The sequence below is a fragment of the Branchiostoma lanceolatum genome, chromosome 18, assembly GCF_035083965.1.
Source record: "Branchiostoma lanceolatum isolate klBraLanc5 chromosome 18, klBraLanc5.hap2, whole genome shotgun sequence".
In the NCBI taxonomy this organism is placed as follows: domain Eukaryota; kingdom Metazoa; phylum Chordata; class Leptocardii; order Amphioxiformes; family Branchiostomatidae; genus Branchiostoma; species Branchiostoma lanceolatum.
The window spans coordinates 6,127,323-6,150,361 of record NC_089739.1 but is presented as its reverse complement, the minus strand read 5'-3'; the positions used below and the strand labels follow the sequence as shown (position 1 = coordinate 6,150,361).

General features: G+C 43.5%; 1 protein-coding gene across 2 annotated transcripts; it reads right to left on the bottom strand.

Annotated features, from left to right (window-relative positions):
- Positions 1-204: 204 nt before the first annotated feature.
- On the bottom strand, positions 205-21,361 carry LOC136423787 (inactive cell surface hyaluronidase CEMIP2-like). Of its 2 annotated transcripts, XM_066412093.1 has the most exons (27): positions 20,925-21,361; positions 19,337-19,400; positions 18,823-18,966; positions 17,860-18,137; positions 16,688-16,962; positions 16,341-16,411; positions 15,997-16,089; positions 15,053-15,244; positions 14,240-14,409; positions 13,200-13,409; positions 12,272-12,477; positions 11,481-11,550; positions 10,630-10,758; positions 10,131-10,219; positions 9,640-9,768; positions 8,511-8,546; positions 7,986-8,138; positions 7,068-7,248; positions 5,932-6,147; positions 5,054-5,259; positions 4,229-4,408; positions 3,653-3,753; positions 3,329-3,450; positions 2,799-2,897; positions 2,220-2,380; positions 1,241-1,350; positions 205-546 (listed from the first exon to the last, which is right to left on the bottom strand). In XM_066412093.1, exons 1-27 carry the CDS (start codon positions 21,165-21,167, stop codon positions 428-430), a joined length of 4,047 nt encoding a protein of 1,348 aa, XP_066268190.1. In that variant the 5' UTR covers positions 21,168-21,361; the 3' UTR covers positions 205-427. The 2 variants fall into 2 exon arrangements, with proteins under 2 accessions (XP_066268190.1, XP_066268191.1); XM_066412094.1 differs by lacking the exon at positions 9,640-9,768.
- Between the last annotated feature and the right edge of the window lie 1,678 nt (positions 21,362-23,039).

Genomic DNA, 23,039 nt, shown 5'->3' with positions numbered 1-23,039 from the left:
TATATATATATATATATATATATATATATATATATATATATATATATATATATATATATATATATATATATATATATATATATATATATATATATATATATATATATATATATATATATATATATACGTACAGAAACAAACGCACGCACAAACGCAAGCATGCGCACGTGGAGACACAGATACTGCCACACACACCACATACACACATTTCTATACTGTATCGAGAGCAGTCGGTTTTATTCAATCTCGAAACTGATCTTTCGGGCTACAAAACAGTACCCATAGGTTCAGACCCATAGGAACTGCCGCACCAACCAGAGTATCTGCTTGGAAATGATGTTTTATTGATTATCCGGCATCACTGCCAACTGCTTTATCGAGTATGTATCACAACATCGCAGCCGTGGATCCCTCACGTTGTTCAGTTTTACCCCATGAGAGGAATCTTGGCGTCGATCTGTGCTGGCCCCTGGCCGGACGGCAGGTTGACTTGCTGGACCCAGCTGGGCCACACAGACCCCTTGAAACCAACCATCGCAAAATTCTCTGCAGAAGAATCGAGAACGTGAGCATTACCACCGAGAAAACGAGACAAGTGTAAGAGTTTAGGATGTGAAAAATGCATCTTGGACAAAACGCCCACCCTGACATTGCTTTAGCAGGTAGCCTGGGTTAGCCTGAGTGTCATCCTGTTTCCGTTCCAGGCTCTACTTGTTTGGTGAAGGTAGAGCCTGGAACTGAAACAGGATGACACTCAGGCTAAGCCAGGAAATTTTTAACTAACCAAGATGGAAAGGTTTGTTTGTATTTGTATTGCATATAACGTGGTAACCCGTCTCATGGCATAACACCAGGTTTGTACTTAACAATACAGGCTGCATATCTGGATATATCTATTTGATCCACTCACACCAGAAGGTCCCCTACTCTTTTTCGATAAGTGTGGTGAGTTCTCTTTAGGCGTGGCTCTCCTCAAACACGGGATCTAGATCTAACTTCCTATCCGAGGGACGTCCCTAACCGAAGCTAGGTACTCATTTTCCTCTAAGTGCAGTGAGGAAATCCGTGTCAATTGTCTTTCCCAAAATGATAATTTGACTTCGACGCCAGAAAGGTATTGCACACTGTAGGGCTGTGCATTACGATCAAAGTCAAATTATCATAAGTTTATATTTCCGGACAAAGGCAGACATACTATTGCTACGCCGACAGTAGTCGGGTAATGAAGAGGTTACTATACCTTTGTCTTCAATCTCAACCGGCCCTGTTGCACCTAACTCCTTCAGTACTGCGGGACCCTCCTCGGCGAACTTACTGGCCCGGGTGCGCACTGTCACCACTACTACGGAACTGTCAAACAGAAATCGTATATTTTAAAAGACCTGTAAAAGATGCTGCTACATCATTCGTTGAAATAGTGCTCAAAGTTTTCACTGTATACTCCGGATCCGGCCCTCTTCTTCAACCAGTGTGTCGGAAACGCTGTGCAAGCAGCGAGGACTATAAAATAGTATAAGTCATTATCTAAAAAAATTGTTTTAAGATAGTAACCCGTTTGCAGGTAATTATGAAAATAATGAACAGACCATTGCATTATCTCTCTCATGCGTTTCCGTAGCCTTTTACGCGTGTACTGCGTGTTTACCATCGGCCCAATGACTGGTCTGTAAAGTCTATTATCGGCGAAACTAAGGTTACTAAATTACAACTAGCCATGCACCTTATGAGGAATAAACTGTTCTCCAACTCAAAAAACTTTGTTCTCCGGAATTTTCGACCGAATCACTTGGTCTTCATTTTCATCAGCTATCTGACTCAAATGCTGTAGACACGTGGTTTCGCACGTGTTTCGTCAGCACTGGGCCAAAGGTCGTCGGAAGTTCGTACCGTCCCCCGTCCCTAATCTCCAAGCAGATCTAAGGGTAGGATACGGTCTTTGCAACCGTTAGATCTGCTTGGAGATTACCCCGTCCCGGTGAGCGAAAGTTGTTTTGAGTTTATTTCTCATTATGTATTTTACTAATCTCCAAGCAGATCTAACGGTTGCAAATACTGTATCCAACTGGCAAAAGGAGTTTTTATTGCAACCCAAGATCTGTGATAAGTCGGTTTCAACAAAGGCTATAAAAACTCCTTTTGCCAGTTGGATACGGTCTTTGCAACCGTTAGATCTGCTTGGAGATTACGATAATGCATCCTATTCCTTAACGTGTTCTTACTTTTGGGGAAGCTCGTTGCGTATGAAGCTGGCCATGGCGAGGTCGTTCTCTGCGCTACCATGTGTGTCGAACGTGTCCTGGTCGATAACAGAACCGGTCACCGCGTCAATGCCGAGAATCAGGTACCCTCTGCTACGGTGTTTGTAACGGACACCATTTATCTGCGGCAAAAAAGAAATGGCATTCAGAAGAGGCAGAAAACCTATGTCTGGAATATAAGAAAAATACAGCAATATATTAGCGGGAAAATTAATATTGTTGATGTAATATGCATGTACATTTTCTAATTTAATTCCATTTAAAGCCATAATGATCTTAATCTACTAATAAGGACATTGGAGTTTTCCTTAACGAGGGGGGGGGTACAAAATTTAATAGCCACGTTTGGAATCGTGTTCCACCTTCTTCTGCTATACTTATATTGGCTAAAAGCAATACTCCAGCTGCAATCAGAAGCACTGAGAAAGGTGTCTGAGAGACATCGAACCATGAGCAGGTGAGAGGCATTACCGGTTCTGTAAAAAGAAAATTCTAATCTAAATTTATTTCATTAATTTTGCTACGCAGTATTGACTGTACCTCAACAAATGATTTGTGGCCTTGCTGCGTCTCCTCCAAACCAGCTGACGCCACGGTCACTTCCAGGAACCGCAGATTAGGATCAAAGACGATGGGCTCCTGCGAGATTACAAATGCGGAAAACATCAGAATTGAGTACAAGAATGGTCACAACGTAGTCATTGTTGTTTTACAGTTGTTTTGATTCATGAAACATGCAAAACAAACTTTCCAACAAAGAAATGATCATCCAGTTCCTGCTATATATATATAGGGCCAAGATACATGATATCATGATATATTTTACCCAAAAAATCAGGACCATTGCATGTCCAGAACAGAGGTGATAAAGCGTAGTCGCCAGGGGACTCATACATAGCCCTGTTCTCGTGTTGCCAACATCTAACAACAAACTGAATATCACTTAAGTTTTCGAGTTATTGTATTCATTTACTCTTGAAATTTCGTGGATTTTTTTGGATATCTTCAAACGTAAACCGAATCTGATATTACACACAAGGCTCCACCTTGAGGTGTCGCAAAAAACTGACCTGGGCACCACAGTCTATGCAGTCGCTGAGAGCGCCGCTGAAGCTCGGCATGGGGACGGTCTGTGTCGGAGTCAGGCTGTACCTGGGGTAGGCTGAGGCTCTGCAGTCGCTAACCTGGTTACCTGTAATAATTATATATCTTTTAAAAATTTCATTTACCTATTTGTCATAGCTGGTTAAGTTTTGTGTACAATGTTGTATCGCTTCTGTAATGTTACTTTCAAGTATTGTTTCGAATGATTATGATTTTGTGATTTCAACTTGATTTTGATCTTGGTTGTGACAATTGTTAGTGGTGAATAAAGTTGTGAAAAAACTGGTTACCTTTCATGGTGGCAGTGATCACGATCCGCTCACAGCCCACATCCGAGCAGTAGTCATCCCCACTACGGACCTCGTTAGCCTGTAGCTTCAGGAACAGTAGTCTAGAACAACGAAACAAAATCAGACCTTTGGAACATCTCAAAAGCTCCAAACAACAAGGCACAACGGACTTCCACTTAAGGCTGCAGATCTCTATGACGAACTGCCGGTGTGCCATCTACCGATACCTACCAGTCGTAGAATGCTCCTCAGGTTTGAATGCTTTATTTGAGCATTTTGATCGGATATGAAAAGTGCAGATTTAAGATGTATGTTTAGGAAGAATAAATCTGTGTGCAAACCATAACCCCTGTTGAGTTGTCACCGAATCCAAAAATTCAATTCGCGAGTTATTGCATTCGTGTACTCTTTAAAATTTTGTGGAATATTCAGGATATTTTAAAACCGAATCCGATACTACACGCTTGGCTCTACCCCGCGGCGTTGCCAAAAACTGGCCTGAAAATTCTTCTGCTACACAAGAAATTAAAATCACCCAAACGTGCACTTCCTTTCTTAACGTAAGTTTCAGCTTACCCCGTGCTTTCTTCAAAATAGAAGAGTTTGCCGCTGCCGTCCTCTACGTCTGTGAGAGTGGACACGGACGACATGTCCTCCTCATGCGTCACCCTCTTCTTGACTCGCCCCTGTAGCTGGTACTTGATTTGGAACGTGGTTTCTGGAGGGTAACACAGCCCCAGTCGGACCCATTCTCCGCTAAATAAAACATGGATGACATACATTCATTCATTCATTCATCACCATTGTCATCTTCGCCGCATGTCAGTACTTAGCACTGAGGTGGATTGTCATTGTCTTCCTATTCAAAGTCAAAGTCAAAGTACTAGACACTGAATTGAACAGGATATTTCGAGAGAGGAATAGACCATTTACATCAGGGCCAAACAGAGACGGAGGGCAGTATGAACTTCCTGTCTCTTTTGAGCAATTGCTGACGTCATATGTCTGTAACATTATGTGACGTCACCTGCTTTAAGGTCATGTGTCCTAGATGACTATGTACTGGTCCCTTGAATTCCGAGGAAGACTGCAATAGAACAGTCACAAATGTGATGCACTACTATTTCTTGTATGTATTGGAGCACAATTGTCACCCTGTACTATGATGTACAATCAAGAACCCAAACAATAATGCCTCCAGCCCTGAGACGTCGCCAAAAAAGTGGAGTGAATGGGCTACCTGTCAAAGTTAAACAGATAAATGCTGAAGTCTTCTGGAGCTCGTTTGTCCCAGTGGATGGTGTATAATTGTTGTCATCAATCTTAAGAAAATATAAAGAATCCAAAAAACAATGTCTCAAACACTGAGGCGTCGACAAAAAAGCGAGATGAGTGGGTTACCTGTCAAAGTTTAAGATATAAATTGTGACCTCTTCCGGAGCTCGTTTGTCCCAGTGGATCGTATATGATTGTCGCAGCGCCACCACGGGCTGGTAGAACTTCGTGGGAAGACTTGTCGCACCTCCCATGGTCATGGGATGATCCGGGTACTCGTCACGGACGATCGTCATGGTACGGGACAAAGGTGGCTGGGCCGAAAAAAGTACCTGCATACAAATTAAAGGAGCACAACAAGAATATTTCAATGATAAGTCTCAATAAGTTTTTACACTTAGTATAATAATGTATGTGCATCGCCATACTTGTACTGATATTGTTAAAGGTATATATGGCAATGCAATCTACATTCGAGTTTTCATGTGAATCATTGTTATTTCCCCTGGATCTGATCATATCACTTATTGTGAATGCAATGTGATGTGTTAATTTATCCAGAAAAAGAAAGCATTTTTCATAGACATGTAGTTGATAGTTGATTCCCAAATGAGAAAATCCTTCCTTTTCTCCTTTATACAGTGTATTGTAACCTCTTGATTCTGATGGGTTATACAATCATGTACAAACATAATCAGAAAATCTACTCCAGTCATGAACTGCGATGAGAGGGGGATACAAGCTTAGTCACGTTTGGAACCGCATTTTTCACACTGCAGCGCCACCTAGCGATAGGAAGTAGAGCCAGTTAGCATTGCCATGAGGAAAGCAACGAAAAGAACAATCGAAACGTTAGCAGGCTAATATCTGGCAGATATAGACGGAAACAAGATGGCGACCGGAAGGTGTCAGAATGCCAAGATGGTGGCACCCGTCGATGTGGACTAGTTTAAAATAGCTTTCGCAACCGAGAACCTGTTATAAGTGATAGAATTAATCCTTGCCTGAGCAAACTCTCCGCTGCAGATACTTGCTCGCCATTCCGGTTTGTCCACACAACCGGGGTTCCTGACCAGGTGGTTGTCCTGTCTGACCACGTACGTGTCAGGATAGCCTGTAACGGTCCCGTCCAAGTCGTGAAATATCTGGTTCTTGTCGCCATCTTTGTCTGTCGACATGAAGGGCACATCTTCGCCGGTGGTGAAGACGCGGGTTTTAACCTAAGAAATGATCGGAAAAAATAAATCACTCAATGTAATGCTTTAGTCCCAATTGGAAAGTTCACGGTCTGTTTTTTGTACTTTCGAGCATGACCCTTACCAAGCCCCGAGGGACACCTTGTGGCTGCCGGGCTATTTTTGGGACAGCAAATCACTCAAGGTAACAATGACATCATTTCAGTAGCCTCCAGTAACATCTGTGCCTATAGCAACATGTACAATTAAAGACAGAAGGGTCGTGACGTCATGTATCTATCAACGAGGAACGTCAACTGCCTTCCGTTGTTTTGTCGTTTTTGATAGATAGATCAAACAGATATGAACCGACTAATGCTATGGTCACATTTCCACCTACCCTGGGAGTCCAGACACCGTAATCGGCGCGCCACCGAGCACCGCACGCGCTCCCAAGCTAGCGGAGCTTGGGTTTACAGCGGAGAGTGGGGCGGGGTCGGTCTTCGGGGGGCAGCGGGAGGGTAGGCCGGGAAAGCTTGGGAGCGCGTGCGGTGCTCGGTGGCGCGCCGATTACGGTGTTTGGACTCCCAGGGTAATTTCCACCGTGACATTTACAAGCCGGGGCCCGGCCGGGCTGTTTGAGAAAACAAGGAATAAAAGATGTATATCAAGAATATACATAACGTATGGTAAGGAATGATCTTTTAAAAGTTTTGTGTGTTTTGTTGTCTTTTACATCATAGTTTTCGTTCCCACAAGCTGCCCGGCCGGGCCCCGGGTTGGAAATGTGACCCAAGCATTAGGCAGGTCTTCATTGGGTAGATCTACGTTAGAATTAGCCCGAGAAAACTTAGGATCCTACAATTTTTAAGATCCTTTCCCTGGATAGCCAGAACGTTAATGCAATACTCATGACTTGATACTTTTTGGGCTATTGCAGTATTACGGAAAATAATTCTACTTACATTTTCAAACTTCAGGTCTGTGACGTTGTTTTTCGGAGTCATGTGCCAGTCGTTTGTGAGCCGCCAGCCGATAGCGCTACTGTACCGGTCGTGCTCCGACGCCAATGCGTACTTCTTAAACGTGCAGCTTTTGGCTATGGTAGGACCGTCGTAGATGTCAAGACCTCGCATTGGAAATTTTCTGCAAAAAAAAACAAAACAACAGAAGGTTTAAGAATAGCCTGGATACCAGACCTTTCGCGTGATGCGATGATAACCCCTTTTGGGCGGCGAAGATCTAGTAGTAGAGATAGAGTTGGCACCCGGGAGCGCTTGGCAGCCGAACTATGATTTCTACCCCGCGTGAGAGCTAATTAGTGGGCCGTGTGATATCTGTGGCGGCGGCGCGAGCTGCTTCCCCGGCCGAAGGATTAGCGCCAGGAGCGCGGTGGTTTGGCACCCAAGCTAATTTTAAAATTAGTTAAAAGAAGGTATCGGGGTGGGTACCGGCAAACTTTCAGAGTAAAGCCTTGGCCTTATGTCTCTCCAGGAATAAAGAGGAAAAGGAAGTAAGAAAACTTTCTTTATCAAAATCTAAATTAATCCACTACCTCCGTTACATGAGTTGATTAACAAGCAGTGGACCAGATGTGGCAAACAGCTTGTGACATCCTCCGTCTCGGTTCACTATCCAGGAATGGGTGAACGTTCTTAATGTATACTACCTCATTTACTACCTCTTACAGAATGTAATGTTCTGTGGTGTAGATTTTAACTTTGTTCAGGGAAAAAGAACATCCGGGTAATTCTACTTCTTCAAGCGTGTCTGAATAGAGACGGAGGGCGCCACAGGCTTTCTTCCAGATTTATTTCGTATGTAACGAATTCTAACCTAAGACCGGCAGATTTCCATGATAGCGTTATAGGTACTTTACTTACGTCTGTCCTGGGAAACTTCTCTCCACGGCCTCGACACCTCCCACTCCCCACGCCGTTGCTCCCGTGTCCGTGCCGACGTTCGCGCTCTCACCGACGAAAATGCTGTTCCACACCTGCTGAGTCCCGCCAACGTCTCTTGGGAAAAATCCCGAACTTTATAACACAAAAAAATACATGTCTAAGACTGAAAAGCAGTCATGCACACATAAAAACACACGCACACCTACATACGCACACACACACACACACACACACACATACACACACACACACACACACACACAAACACACACACACACACATGCACACACACATGCACGCACACATACACACACACACACACACACACATACACACACACACATGCACACACACGCGCGCGCGCCTCAACTACGTAATTAATGAGCCGAAGAATACAGTACCTAATATGCAGATGTCTTACCTTCATCGCCGTAACTCAACTCAACACAAAAAGGCCCGTAAACTTGATTACGGTCAAACATAGTCGGCAGATCGGTTACTCACCTTGCCATTGTTATGCCGATTCCATTGTCCACAAAGCTGGAACAAACATGTGATAAATGTTAATTAAAGAAAATGAACAAAAATCGAAACTCTACTGAAATAAAAGGAAATAGTTATACTGTTCGTTCTTGCACAAATAAGCTTAATATAATCTTTGTTGAAATGTCAAAAGATATCAATAAGGATCGAGCCTAATCCCTTATACATCCGTGAAACACTTGTAAATTTCTTGACAAAACATTACACAGTCATGTTCATTTCACATATTACATACTCCACTCCACTTAGTGGCGTCGTGTGGCGCAACTGTAGAGCACGCGGCTGTCAAACAATGGGTCCCGGGATCTAATCCCAGGTGCGCCCAGAGACATGTCCGAACTTGCGCCCCGACGTTGTGCCCTTGGGAAAGGCACTTAACACGACTTTCCTCACTTCACTCAGGTGTAAATGAGTACCTAGCTCATCTAGTGTTAGGGACGTCCCTCGGATAGGACGTTAAATGGAGGTCCCGTGTTTGGGGAGAGCCATACCCCGCGCACGTAAAAGAACCCACCACACCTTTCGAAAAAGAGTAGGGGCATGCCCCGGTGTGCGATGGTCCAAATCTTACAGTCTGGTCTGGGATGACATCTTGAAAAGGTGATAGTTCACCTGTTATGTCAATCCTTCCACAATATGTGGTAAATCAAAATAAATAAATAAATAAATAAATAAAACTCTTTGGTTCCTGATGTTCGGCCATGTGACAAATTCTATTTTCTGTCAGGCTAGGTCAGCTCAACCTTGCCGGTCTCTGGTTACAATCCAGCCTGGGAAAAAACTTGGGCCAGGACTAGCGCGAACAAACCTGAGCACACACCAAGACAAACAACTAGAAAGACCGAAACCAATCTGGACAGACAAGGACAGACAAGGACAGACAAGGACATTGTGGCACTGCAATCAAGTTTAACAAAAAAAAATTAATAGTGTCATACACAGAAAACAACTAGCCAATTTTATACCTGGGTGGAGAGAGGAAAGTCGTGTAAAGTGGCGTCAGGGGATTCGAACCCGGGACCACTAGTTCTGGACCGAACACTCTGCCGTTACGCAACACGACCCCGCGTCAGCAAGTTGCACTACTTACGCGCATCTATCGTGCCAGATGTCTCCACCCCTTATCCAGGCACCGGCCTGGTTCTTGTAGGCGATCAATCCTTCTATCATGGCGGGTACACGCGGCTGCTCAAGGTCAGCGTTCTGGTGGGGGTAGTACCTAAAGGCAGAGTACTGGTACCAGTTAATGAGGAAATTAGGAAACATATCGTACTGACAAAATAATAAGATGCTGTTTCCTCCGAGATACTGTTGTGAACGTTAATAAAGAGTGCTAACTGAAGAATAGAAATTAAATTTTAGACAATCATTGATCAGCTGTTTTCCAGCATCATAAAATACTTAATTTTCACGGATATTTAAAACATAAACTGTACTGCTATGGTCGTCGTATATTATTCAACCTATTCGGCCAGATTCTACTATTTTTGCAGCAGCCTGTGGAATATGGTAGAGACTAACAGGGCTCTTAATTCTATCTAATCAAATTGAGAAGCACAAACGGTAAACGGTAACGGTTACCCTTGTCCTTGTCCCAAAGACAGATACTCCTGTGGAGCCTTTGCCGACGGCGGTGTGGTCTTCACACGATCGTCGATCATCAACCCACGCTGTGATAAGAAATGACAATGAAAATGATAAATACCCCCGCTCCTGAGGCGTCGCTAAAACAGTCCGTGGAACGATATCATCTAGATATCTATATACAGTAGTAACAGTACCATTAAATCAAAGCTTAAGTTAACTTGCATGCATGTGCAATTGAGCAATAGGTGCTTCAAAGATAAATGTGGCAACGATTTGGCAACGCCTCAGCCTCCTTCTTACTACAAGCTACGATTTGAAGATATTCTTAAGATTAACACATATGGGATAGTTGCAGAATGTGTTCTTATGAGAATTGATTTTTGGCTACACCTCACGGTGTATCCTGGCACGGTGTATCCTTAAAAACTTCACAGCCTCGAGTAAAGGTACATGTACGTACATGGCTAATTTAGCAGAATTACATGGTGCTTACGTTTGGGTTGGAGTGTACCCTGTTATTGTAAAACCGTCCTAACGGTGTCCGTTCGGCTTCTTTGAAGGGCAGGGACCCTTCGGACGGCCCTGTCGGTGTGTCGTGGAAGATGTACCAGATGCCAACCTCCTGTGGATTCAAAAAGAATACAATACGTATTATAATGCATCACCCGCCGGAGGGCTGGTACGGAATGCATCGTGTTGTATTTCATTTATGTCATACCCATCCGAAAAAAACCCAAAACATTTCAATGCAATCAGGTGTCTTCATGCAAAAAATCGTAACAGCAAAAATAGCGACGTCCGAATAGAGTATTCGAATTTTCGACAGCGGCGCACTCGGCGCACGCGAAGTGCGTTCAAAATATTCTATGAAAGCCAGTGTGATACAGATAGAAGCCATTGTGATAACCCAAAATACACCTGTCTCGAATATAATCGCGGCCCAGGGATGACATGGAGAATGTTATAGCCTGGTATGGTTACCTCTGACGAATTTTGTAGTCGTGGTGAGTGTGGTAAATATAATCTGTTCTGGCAAGACTGTAACGTTACATATACTGCATATTCGCTACACGAGTGGCACTATTTAGGCAATTGATTACGGACAAGATTTAAGACATGATATGGCGTTGTAATAATTATAGTTTCAATCCCCGGCAACTATGTATGTTAGTGGGAAATTAGATCATAGCAACAGCATGTTAGCATGTTTGACAGACGTAACAATCAACACTACAATCCAACACTACGCAGATGGCGTCATAGGAAAAGCCTGTATACAGCCCCTGGTGGGGTTGCCAACTTGGCATCATGTAACTATGTTGGAAAAACAGGCAAACATTTTACGGCTGAGCCGGCAGCGGAGTTGTTCGTCAGCACGTTGTTCGGATGAGAGATCCAGAAGGTGGACACGCCTCTGAGTGAACATCATCATCATCATCATCATCATCATCATCATCATCATCATCATCATCATCATCATCATCATCATCATCATCATCATCATCATCATCATCATCATCATCATCATCATCATCATCATCATCATCATCATCATCATCATCATCATCATCATCATCATCAGTCGACGCTCTTACCCACCGTCCGGGTTAAATTACCCCTAACGGGTGACATACCCTTTTGAAGGCTGATGCAAGACAGGGATGCGCCAGGTCTCCCGTCAAATGTCTGTAGACATTAAAGTCTGATATCCGTATCTATCACAGATTCAGCGACAGAACAGACATTCAACAAGGATTTACGCGAACCTTTTCCCTCACAAGACTTCTAACATGCAATTCAAACTCTACTTCTAGATAAATGACGGATATCATTTCCGGATGTTTTGAGTGACATCCATCACTCTTCTTCAGCGTCACTGGAATGAACTAGCAGAACTAACCAGTACTTATTTACAATAACTAGAAAAAACGGTTTTACATGGCAAAATCACAGTCATGCATAAGCGGCATTGAAAGGTATAAGTTAGGATAGTTCCTATGGTAAGACAACACCATTGGAACAGCTACACAAGACTACTTAATTCTTACGACACGTCTACGACTGTGACTATTAAGAACGTCCCCAAAATTTGCTGTCGTGTGCATGTCGTACGACATGCGCGACAGTGGCCTTACTTGCACTCCTTTTTCGCTACCGGCACGTAGTCTCCGTACACGGCATCAGTCATGCGGAGGCACATGTTTTCATCCCGATCAGAAGGCAGTAATGTGCCCGGGCGCGTCACCAGACCCAGGTTATGGTCCAGAACGTTCCGCTGCTCGTTGCCATCCTCTAGGAAGTAGCAGTGGCCGAGCGTGTCGTATCCAACAGTGTCCTGGACCTGTCAATCATCATCAAACACGTTCATTAAAGTTAGTCTCATGGCTCTCTTAGAATGTGACTTAAAGTATGCGCAAACTTATACATAATACATACAACAGCAGTCTGTGCAACACAATCTCCCGCTGTCCGGGGCTTTTATGGGCTGTTGGGCTGGTCACTGAAGCGCAATTCAATCAGGCTACAGCAGCATAACTTGCGATACTGTTCCGAATACGCATACGTTGTGATCTATAGCTAGGTCGAAAGCTATGACCTTTTGCTCGCCATAGTCTTGAAGCGTTTCAATGTATCCACGTGGATGATAGTTTAATCCTGAGGGGCCGAACTTACCCACAATCCGTTGAGGCGCTGGAATTCAAACTGTGAGATGGCTTATAGGCTAGTTCACGCTTCGAAGTGCGCATGTGCACTTTTTGTGGGATATATATAGATCTGATCATGAAGGCTCCTAGCCATTGTCTATATATTGCCAGGGGCCTTCAACTTTGACATCTTACCGACAATGCATTGCGCTGCACATGTACACCTCAAACCGAGAACTAGCTTATCATTATAACAATGATAATACTAATAATAACTTTATTACAGATTTATGTCCAAAGGTAAAAAATGCAAGTATACACGGAAAGGAGATGATGATAACAATAAGGTATAAATTGTATACAATAATGAAGTAAACATAAAGTGAAATGAAAGTTATCAATAATATCAATAACTGACCAGGAGCCCGTGAGTGCCGTGTATGGTGACACATCGGGAGAAGCAGTGGTGAATGGACAGGTCACGGACGTAGGTGGGCCGACTGTAGCCTCCAGCCTCGTCCACGTCTCCGGCCAGATGGAAGTGGACAGGATAGGTTCCCAGGACCTGCCGGCCCATGCGCGTGAACTCTGCCCCTGACAGATGCACATTCTTGAAACCCGCCAGAACCTAGAAAATAGGTTGTTATATATTCATACTTAAAAAGGTACTAGAAAAAAAGTGCTAGAACAAAGTGCTAGGAAAAAAGTACTGGAAAAACTTCTAGAAAAAAGTACTAGAAAAAGTACTAGAAGTACTAGAAAAAGTACTAGGAAAAGAGTAATAGCAAAGTACTAGAAAAAACGACTAGAGAAAACGACTAAAAGGGACTAGAAAAAGAACTAGAAAAAAGGACTAGAAAAGGGTACTAGAAAAAAGGACCACAAAAAGGTACTAGAAAAAGTACTAGAAAAAAGGACTAGAAAAAAAGACAAGAGAAAACGACTAAAAGGGACTAGAAAAAAAGTACTAGAAAAGGGTACTAGAAAAAACGACTAGAAAAAAGTACTAGAAGAAACGACTAGAAAAAGGTACTAGAAAAAATGGACGAAAAACGTACTAGAAAAAGGACAAGAAAAGGGTACTAGAAAAAAGGACTAGATAAAGGTACAAGAAAAAAGTACGAAAAAGTACAAAAAAGTACAAGAAAAAAGTAGCTACTGCAGCAAAAAAAAAAAGGATGAGCGCACTTCATTTGCTACAGGTCGTGAGTTTGGAATAGTGTCGTGAAACCATAAGTTTTGAGTAGATGGAAGGGTAAAACGTAGCAAAGGTACGATACTTTCTATCAAGTTTTACCGCAGAAAAAAATAATGCCGAAGATAGTTGGAAAACTATGCAGAAGAAAATTTGAGAGGACTTTACCCAATTTTTCGATTAGAAATAACAAACAATAATGCCTCAGCCCTGGGGCGTCGTCAAAAGGCAAACACTTCTTACTACTACTAATTAACTCTTACCTTTAGATGCCCTCCGTAGGTGTCGTAATCAAAGAACTGACAGAAGTTGTCTCCATAGCAACCGTCTTCCATCTCGCTCAGGAACTTCACGTTTCTGGTCAGCAAGCCCACCTCCCCACGTAGATCCACATCATCTGCCACCTCACCAAAATGTGTGTACTTGGCTTGTCCTGTTGAAGACACAACAAAATCAGTGACGAGGAACAGGAGAACACACACCTTTCGGTAGCTTTGAGAGATAACAATGGTAAATTAAAACTTTTTCAGACAACATCACCAAATACACGGATGTTTCATGCACAGGAGCACAGACCAATGATATATGTACTTCGTCTACCTCTGCTTAGTCTGTGGCTGTCTCCTTCATAATTTCTGCAATAGTGCCTTTTTCTCTTGGTGGGCCTCAGTCTATTTTATGTTGCCCCTTTTCAACATAATCGGTCATATTATGAACGGGAGCCGCGAGAACACAGAAACGGCACGTATTTAGCAAAACAAAGTAATATCCAAACGCCGCGTAAGTAAAGCCTTCAATGTAGCCTAATGGCTGTATTATCTATACAGGCATCCTTTTCCAAAACAAAGACCCACCAGCCTTCATTGAACCGAGACGGGGGCCACTACTGACTACCAACAACCTTTGACCCGATGACTAAGTCACCCCCTAAGGGACGGTGCCGTATTCTGAGTAATCGAGTCCTCAGTTACTAGTATCCTGAAAACCAACGGACTGGGCGAAAATTCGGTTAATCCAATATTTGAGTTGGAATACAATTCTTTTTTACGACAAGACAATTTTTTTGTAAACCCTACCGTTGATCTTGACCTGTCGAATTGAGCACTCCTCACACGGTAGAAGTTCAAACTCCTCCGCTTGCTCCATGTCGTAGTCCGTGCTGGCCAGCACGATATGGTCACCGGGCCGCCACGAGCTGACGTCATCTTTCAGATTGATGACTAACTCGTTGCCATTGCCGTCCACAGTGAACGTACATCTAGGGTTTCCTAAGAAGAGAGGAGCAGGCGTTGGTACATGGTATGTATGTGAAGATCATACGCGTAATCACAGAGACTGACGTAGCTATGGCAATTTCCGCCATTTTGGATGGTTAGCCATAGAAGCTGCCATGTAGTTCAATTCAATTCGTATATTCAACTATAGTCACATAATCACGACAAAGGGAAAGACCTCTGGGTTAAGATAAGTACATGACTTGCTGTAGAAATGCTATGTAAAAAGTCTAATATACAGATCATTCAAGATTTGCAGATGTACCCAGTCGGTTTGTCCAAGTGCCCAAGACCGGTATAGCAGACAAAACCCAACACCCTAGACTATTCATATTTACTTTTATTTATTGGTTTGGCATGTTGCCAGGGTTACCCAACCAGCCAGAGGCTATTACTAAGGGCGAACCCATGTGCGGCCGACTGGAAGTTGTTTTTTTTTTTACCATCGCACACCGGGGCATGCCCCTACTCTTTTTCGAAAGGTGTGATGGGTTCTTTTACGTGCGCGGGGTGTGGCTCTCCCCAAACACGGGACCTCCATTTAACGTCCTATCCGAGGGACGTCTCTAATCCTAGATGAGCTACGTACTCATTTACACCTGAGTGAAGTGAGGAAAGTCGTGTTTAGTGCCTTTCCCAAGGGCACAACGTCGGGGCGCAAGTTCGGACATGTCTCTGGGCACAACCCGGGATTAGTTCCCGTGTCCCATTGTTTGACAGCCGTGCGCCACAGGACTATGACTCACCTCCTAGCCATTCACTTGTCGCTGTGACTCGGAAAGAACCAAAGAAGGACTGAAGAGTGACCGCAGCAGTAGCCGTTCCCGTCGTTTGTGCATCTGTAGAAACATGGGGTTAAATACATCATATGTATCAGTATATACTAGTCATTACTTAAGACAGACGGGGGGGGGGACAAACGTCATGTGCTCATAAGGTAACGTGTTTTAAGTGATTGGTACCCGAGGATTGCTGTAGTAGATACATATAAAAATTCTGTGATTTTTTTCTGAGTGCTAAAATGCAGTTCAAGTATCGACAACATAGCTGACAACCATCTTGTCTATGACCATAAGGGATCCGTCCTCACCCACATATGGGAGTCTTTGTTCCACAGCAACGCTAGAGTTGCCTTTAACACCGACCATCCCCCAGGGTTCTCTGCAAAATTTAAACGACGCGGGGTCAGTACTAGTATCTAATCTGTATATCTTTCATCGGCATCTTTCATAAGAACGAAAAAAACAACATCCACAGCTCATTCACTCTCTACCCGACTCTACCGATTGGCGGACGGCATAGACTTCCATGACCTTTGACCCACTCGTGACGTCCCGATTATGGAACGTTATGTCCGACGCCAGTGGTTATAAATATGTACAATATACACCACTGTACAATAACGTTTAGTAAACGTTATATCTTCAATAACGTCACCTCCTATTTAATGAGTCCACCTCGACACTTCCCAGTTCCCTAATCTTCTGTTTGGCCGTGTCTTCCAGTCTGCGATCTGCGGTGTTCACCACCGCCAGTGCCACGGCTTTTCCGTCGGGGAGCTGGTCGAGGAAAGCCGCCAAGCGCAGGCTTTCGGTCGCGCTGATCTGAGTGTCAAACCTATCCGTACTGACGTGAGTCCCGGAGATCTCGTCGAAGACTCGCACGTGAATGCCGCGTGGCCACTCTGGAGAAGAGTCCCAGAAGTAGGTACCCTGTGGTTCAACGGACAAAAACACAAGACCATATAGCTGTAAAACAAAACCCGACTCTGCGTTGCTGCCTAGGAAAGTTACAAAGAGGCCCAAAATCATCACAATCATATCAATAGCCTCTGGAGCTTAAGTATGCTGGCTGAAGTATAAGGAACTACAGATAAATGCAGAGACATTAACAACTAGGGAACCCAAACCTACACCACTAACTCTCTACCCAAAGACCTATCTACTACTCAGAAATCACGGCCGTAGCATGTCCCGAGCCGTGATATTAATACGGGAAGTTCCGTTGCAGTGTCGTAGAAAAGCGCTAGAGGGCCCATGATCTTAATGAAGGTACCTCTTAGGTTATTATGGTGATTACTATATTGAAAAATCATTTGAGCTAGTGTGAAGCTTTAGACAGATACACATAATCTTACATCATGAAACAATTTGTTTACTTGTTTGTTTGTTTTGTTTATTCTATTGAGATCTCCATTAGTGTAACATATTTATCGCTCGACAGATTGTAGAACGTATGAAATCTGGACAAAGACATAATAGATGTTTGTTGTATGTTTTAAAACAATGCAAAAAGCACTGTTGCTACCCTACTGTAGTTCTACAGATCGTTATGTTCAGCATTCACAGAGTCTTCTGAAGCAATTTTCAGAGATGTTCTGCTACAGTACCAAGAAAAGCCGACAAGAGGCCCAAAATCGACCTCTTTCCAAGAACTACCCACATACCGAATATCATTACAATCCATACAGAGGTTCTCAACTTACACTGACCACAGATATGCAGAAACACAAACACACACGCATACACGCACACCTAAAACAATACCTCCGTTTTTCACGTAGGTGATAAGAGATTTAGTGTAGAAAAACGTTTAGATTTGTGCCCAACCTTAGGCAGCCCTCCAGCAGGTACAGTCTGGGTCAGCTGTGTCCAGCCCAGCTTACGTTTCCCGTGGACCTCCAGCGTGCCGCCTTCCAGGACCATGAACTGTTTGTTGTTGTTCTTGTCGTCCGAGCGTCCGTACAGCGACACCGTGGCCTTCCCCTGGTACGGACACGTCTCACTGCCGATGTGGAACTCTCCGTCGGTACTGACGGTGATCTCGCGTGATCTCAAGGCGATTTCCTTCTCACTGGACGACCCAAGATCAGCAAACACCACCCGGCCTGGAACATCAAAGGATATTTTGCATTATTACACGTTTTGCGATCGCGTAGCGATGGAAGATTCCTGTTCTGTTTTCCCGTTAGACAAGGGCGCAGCCATTCTGGTTGGTGACGTCATAATTCGGCCATCTTGTTTCAATTACACATTCATATGAATTTCATTGAGACTCATCTAAACCGTGGGCAAAAAATGTTGAAAATGTACATTTTTATCACAAACAACATGACATATATTTATTATTCCAATATTTCTAAGCAGGAAACATAGAAAAACGAGCGAATAAATCGTTGGTTATTGAGGTAATTAGATAATCATTTGAAGGCTATGGAGATCGCTGAGCGCTCATTAAAAATCTTTGAGAGATTTGTCTCGTATCCGTATATTCCCCACTGAAGTTAGCGTTATGCTCAAGACTATTAAACAGTAATTAGTCTAAGAGTGAAAGTTCATCTATGACGGTAACTACGTAACTGACATCAGAAAGATCAATTAAGACGGGGGCCGTTACCAACTGCAAGGCATCTTTGACCAGTTGCTGGCGAACCTCCGTTCAGGTCACGCGACAATGGCTTTGGGTCAAAGATCAAAGGGCTGATCAAAAGCTTGTTGGTAAGCGATTTGCTTTAAGAAAAGATCGCCATAGCGTATAAAATAGTTATCAATCTACAGTTAGAACATACGTACCTCCATTTTTGATTTCCAGTGAGTGGAATGAAGCTGATGACTGCAGCAGGAAATGTTGTCCCTGTCCCACCACAACTTGCGCCGTCTCGTCATGGCCGGGGTTCCACGGGGTCAAGGTCGGGTCAACATCCGGGCAATCTATAGCTGTTAGCGACGACATGAGGACAACTTTTGATGAAAAACTTGGACTAAATTTTTAATCTAAGCGCGGCAAAAAGGTTATAATCAAGAGAGCCATCGCTGGAAGAACGAGAATCCTTGATGTTTTCATTAAAACCGTCAAACTAGAGTTTAGAATATCAAAGATGTGGTCGATCAATGGGCCTAAATACGAAAGTTATTTGGTGATTAATGTCTTCTCAATGTCAAAGTGTTACGCTTTACCATGCAGAACTATCGATGGTATATCTTTTCTATGGTGGGATATGCACCCCCCCCCCCCACACACACAACCACTCTTCATATACGTCACTATATAAGAAGATCTGAGGTTAGATTTCAAACTAGTTCCTACCACGTGTCTCTTGAAGAGTTCTGCTATCTTGAGCGTTCTCGCTTGTCTCCAGCTCCTTCAGAACCTACAATCACACAAAAAGAAACGGTTATTCTCTTGTAAAGTCTCAAACACAATCGCCCCCTGTAATTTTGAAAAAGCTGCTAGGGGGCCCACGCCTATAAGACGTAGGCCTCCGTCCCAAGGGCTTAGAATCTACCACTAAAAAGGCACGGCCATAGCGTGGCCAAAAAACACAAGATGTACAAAAACAGGAAGTTCTGCTGCAGTACCGTAGAAAGCCGCTAGGAGGCGTTCGAACTTGACCTAGCTTGGTTTTCCCGCCCCTAAAGAATCTATTCACAATTTCTAGAGTGATGCTGTCTACACCCCCCCCCCCCCAAGCACACGTCACCAAAAACATATCAACCTTCTTAGCGAATGGTATGAAAGGATGGCTTTCTCTAGATTGTGCAGATAAGCCACATATGCTGGTGACACTCTGCCGTGGTTTCATCGCAGGCTTAACATTGTTTCCTTCATTGTGTTTCACCAGGCAGCCGTAACTACGGGAAGGAAACCCGCTTTGCTGTAACATTTGTGTTTGTGCCGCTACAATACCTGTCACTTTATCGTACTACCAGAAACATACCAAACATTACTAGGAGTCCCTCCGTATTTATACGAATGTTCCACCAAATACTAATATCGTAGCTGGTGGTCCCGTGGTTTGCTAGAGACCTTGCTACTGGACCAAAGGTGCAGGGTTCGAGTCCCGACCTACACTGTTGCTGACCCAACTTGAACATTCTTGGAAATAGTTACAGTTTAAGCACAACAAGTTTAAGCTGTTACTGCGTAAATGCCGCTAAACAGGGAAAACTTACTCAAATGTTTTCATTAGAAATCTTCACCGTAAACCTCACTAATTTTGTCACATATTCTCTACTGTTTCAATTATTTATGAACCCTTAACCTTCAGTTAACTTTGTAACTGATTTCCAAGGGAGAACTTACAAAACCATAACAAATCATACAGCATGATGATGTTATCAATTTTTGGGAACTATTAAAGAAAATTACAGTATTTAAAAAGTTCGGACCTACATCTATTAACGGGCGCACCCCTCAGCCGTTCGGAATCAAAAATGTGTACAGGAGCATCTTGGGTGATCCGTGAAGATCGCCTAAATATTATTTTCAGACACGATGGCAGATACCCCTCCCCCCTGTCACACTTGTGCGTATATACAAGTCCGCATGAGTTGCGTATTAACATGTTTTTGGTTTATGTTAAGTTTGTAGCCGAATAACTGATTTCTTACGTTCGATCACTAGGTTGCGCAACTTTGGGTCAAAGTAGAAAACAACTTTCCCCCGCAAACTTTACTTAAACCCCCCAAAAAATGTTAATGCGCAACTCACGCGCACTTGAATATACGCACAAGTGTGACGGGGCCCTTAGGGCCAATTCACAGTTGTGCGTATATTCAAGTGCGTATGAGTTGCGTATGAACATCTTTGTCAGAAATAACTACACAACATAAGAGACACCAGTACTTTAAAATCATTACAATAGCCTTCAAAAGTTGACTTAGACCAGGCGCACCTTCATCACTGCGTTCTCCACAATGTCTTCTGACCATTCTTGGTTCCAAACGGAACTTTCCGCGACCGTCTCTTCTTCTTCTTTCTTCTTCTTTGCCGCTTCTTCCTCCAGCATTATTACTTCTATAGGCTTGTCAAGCTTCTTTTCGGTGGTCAGAACCACCGATGGCTCGTCAGTCGGGGCGGCGGGGCTGAGGGCGAGCAACGCCGCCAGGACAAGAGACCGCGCCACGGTAGTCATCATGCGTCTTTTCGCGTAAGACCACTGCTAGTAACGCGTCGGTTTCTACAGTTATATTTAAAGGGTGGGTTTTGCTTGACTGGGTATGGAAATTGGGGCTCAACTTACAGGTGCGGGTATGTCTCCAAGCGGCACGGAAACTTGCGTCAGAGGAGAATACCGTACATCTTCAAACTTTTGCGGTGGTTTTATTTTCGCAGTGACCTCCCTATCGCGAATAATATGTCTCCCATGTGCGACTACTGTACTACAGAATTATTACAACTGCGAATTCAAGACATACCGAAAGCCTCCTTTTCCCCTCTACCGCATATACCTCGATTTATAACCACCGCGAAAGTAACCGAATTTACAGTTGATGCCACAACAAGAGGAGACAACGGGGCCTCGTCACTCTGACGCCCTTGAAGGCTACGCCAACAAAGAGTTGACTTTTAAAAGAACTACTTTGGCTTCAAAGTGGGCGTGTTACTGTTGATGTTTGTGTTGTTGCTGTAGTTTTCTTATACATAATTCATAAGTATTAAGCCTCTAAGATAACACACATGCCATTGTGGTAACGCACCTTGAATGTCACTGGTCAAGAAAATGTAACTGGACAAAAAGGATGGGCTTCTAATCTTTCAATAGGGTATTGTCAGTGTCCCCCGAATACACGAATTGTCTGAGTCTTAACCTTGACAACAATAGGTGGAGGGTCACCGTTTTTCTTCACATACAGGTATTCCGATTATCACTAGTTTCCGTGGAGGTCCCGTGTTTGAGGAGAGCCACACCTCAAACACGTTAAAGAACCCATCACACTTATCGATGAGAGCAGATGTCCTTCCCGGTATGAGTGCGTGAGTCAGACATTACAGTCTGGTCTTACGCATCTTAACTATTAAGCTGGCCAGTGTTACGCCGGTTTGCCCGCTATGCCAACAAAGAACAAACAAAGAAAGGGACGTCGTTCTCAGACTTTTCTAGAATTGGTTCGTCTTTTCAACTTTGTAAAACTTTAAGATACAAAGCCGACATCAAAAATTTAACTTGAGACTGAATACGTCATTTTTTAAAATATAATCAAGGTCTGAATAAATTTTTTCAGTTGCTTGGTACATGGTGTAAACATCTTTCCGAGATTTTACTTACATATACTTAAACTTCTCCCTGCTGCCTAACTCTGTAACAGGGGATTGGGTGCCAAACGGCTACTTCAGAGTGCTAGAGGTACTTGATACATATACTTAGAGGCCCCAGCCACAAGCATTGAACGATAATCTTCTGACAGCGAAATGAGGCCATTCTTGGTACAGTCGTGGGTGTGTCGTGAAATATTTAGCAATTTTTGAAAAGGAAAATGTAGTAGATTCGTGTCGACGGTCGATTCTACCATACCTTCGCTGAAAATCGTACGACAAATGTGCATGATTTTATGTTTTTATTTGTCGGCGGGGGTGAAAGAGAGGGAGAGATGGAGTGGGGAATAGACGGAAAGTGAGGGATCGATTGAGGGAACGACCCGAGAAGGAATCGAGAAAAAGGCTAGGGAAAGTGACTGAATTTTAATTTTTCGTTCTTTTCGCTGTGTCTTGATCGAAAAGAGTGAATTGAATTTGACCCTAAGTTTGTAACGTATTCGGAAGAAAACGGAAAGGCTAGTATTTGTAAAGAAAAAACAAACATAAAGTGAAAATTAGATACCAAAATCACTCAGAAACCCCCTATCTACAGTCTTTACCTAACTTACATTGTAGACTGACCTACAGGTGGAACCGCAGCACTGAAGGACGGTGACATTAAGAAGACTATTGTGGTATAAACACCACAAGAACGGACAAAAGGGAGGGGCGCTTATCTCATGTTTATTTGTGAACGGCAGCAAAGCGAGAA

Coding starts and splice junctions, on each gene's coding strand:
- LOC136423787 (XM_066412093.1), bottom strand. CDS start 21,167: ATGATGACTACCGTGGCGCGGTCTCTTGTCCTGGCGGCGTTGCTCGCC. Junction 9,769..10,130: donor TCTTTGGGACAAGGACAAGG/GTAACCGTTACC, acceptor CTCTGCCTTTAG/GTACTACCCCCACCAGAACG. Junction 1,351..2,219: donor CGCAACGAGCTTCCCCAAAA/GTAAGAACACGT, acceptor TCTGTTTGACAG/TTCCGTAGTAGTGGTGACAG.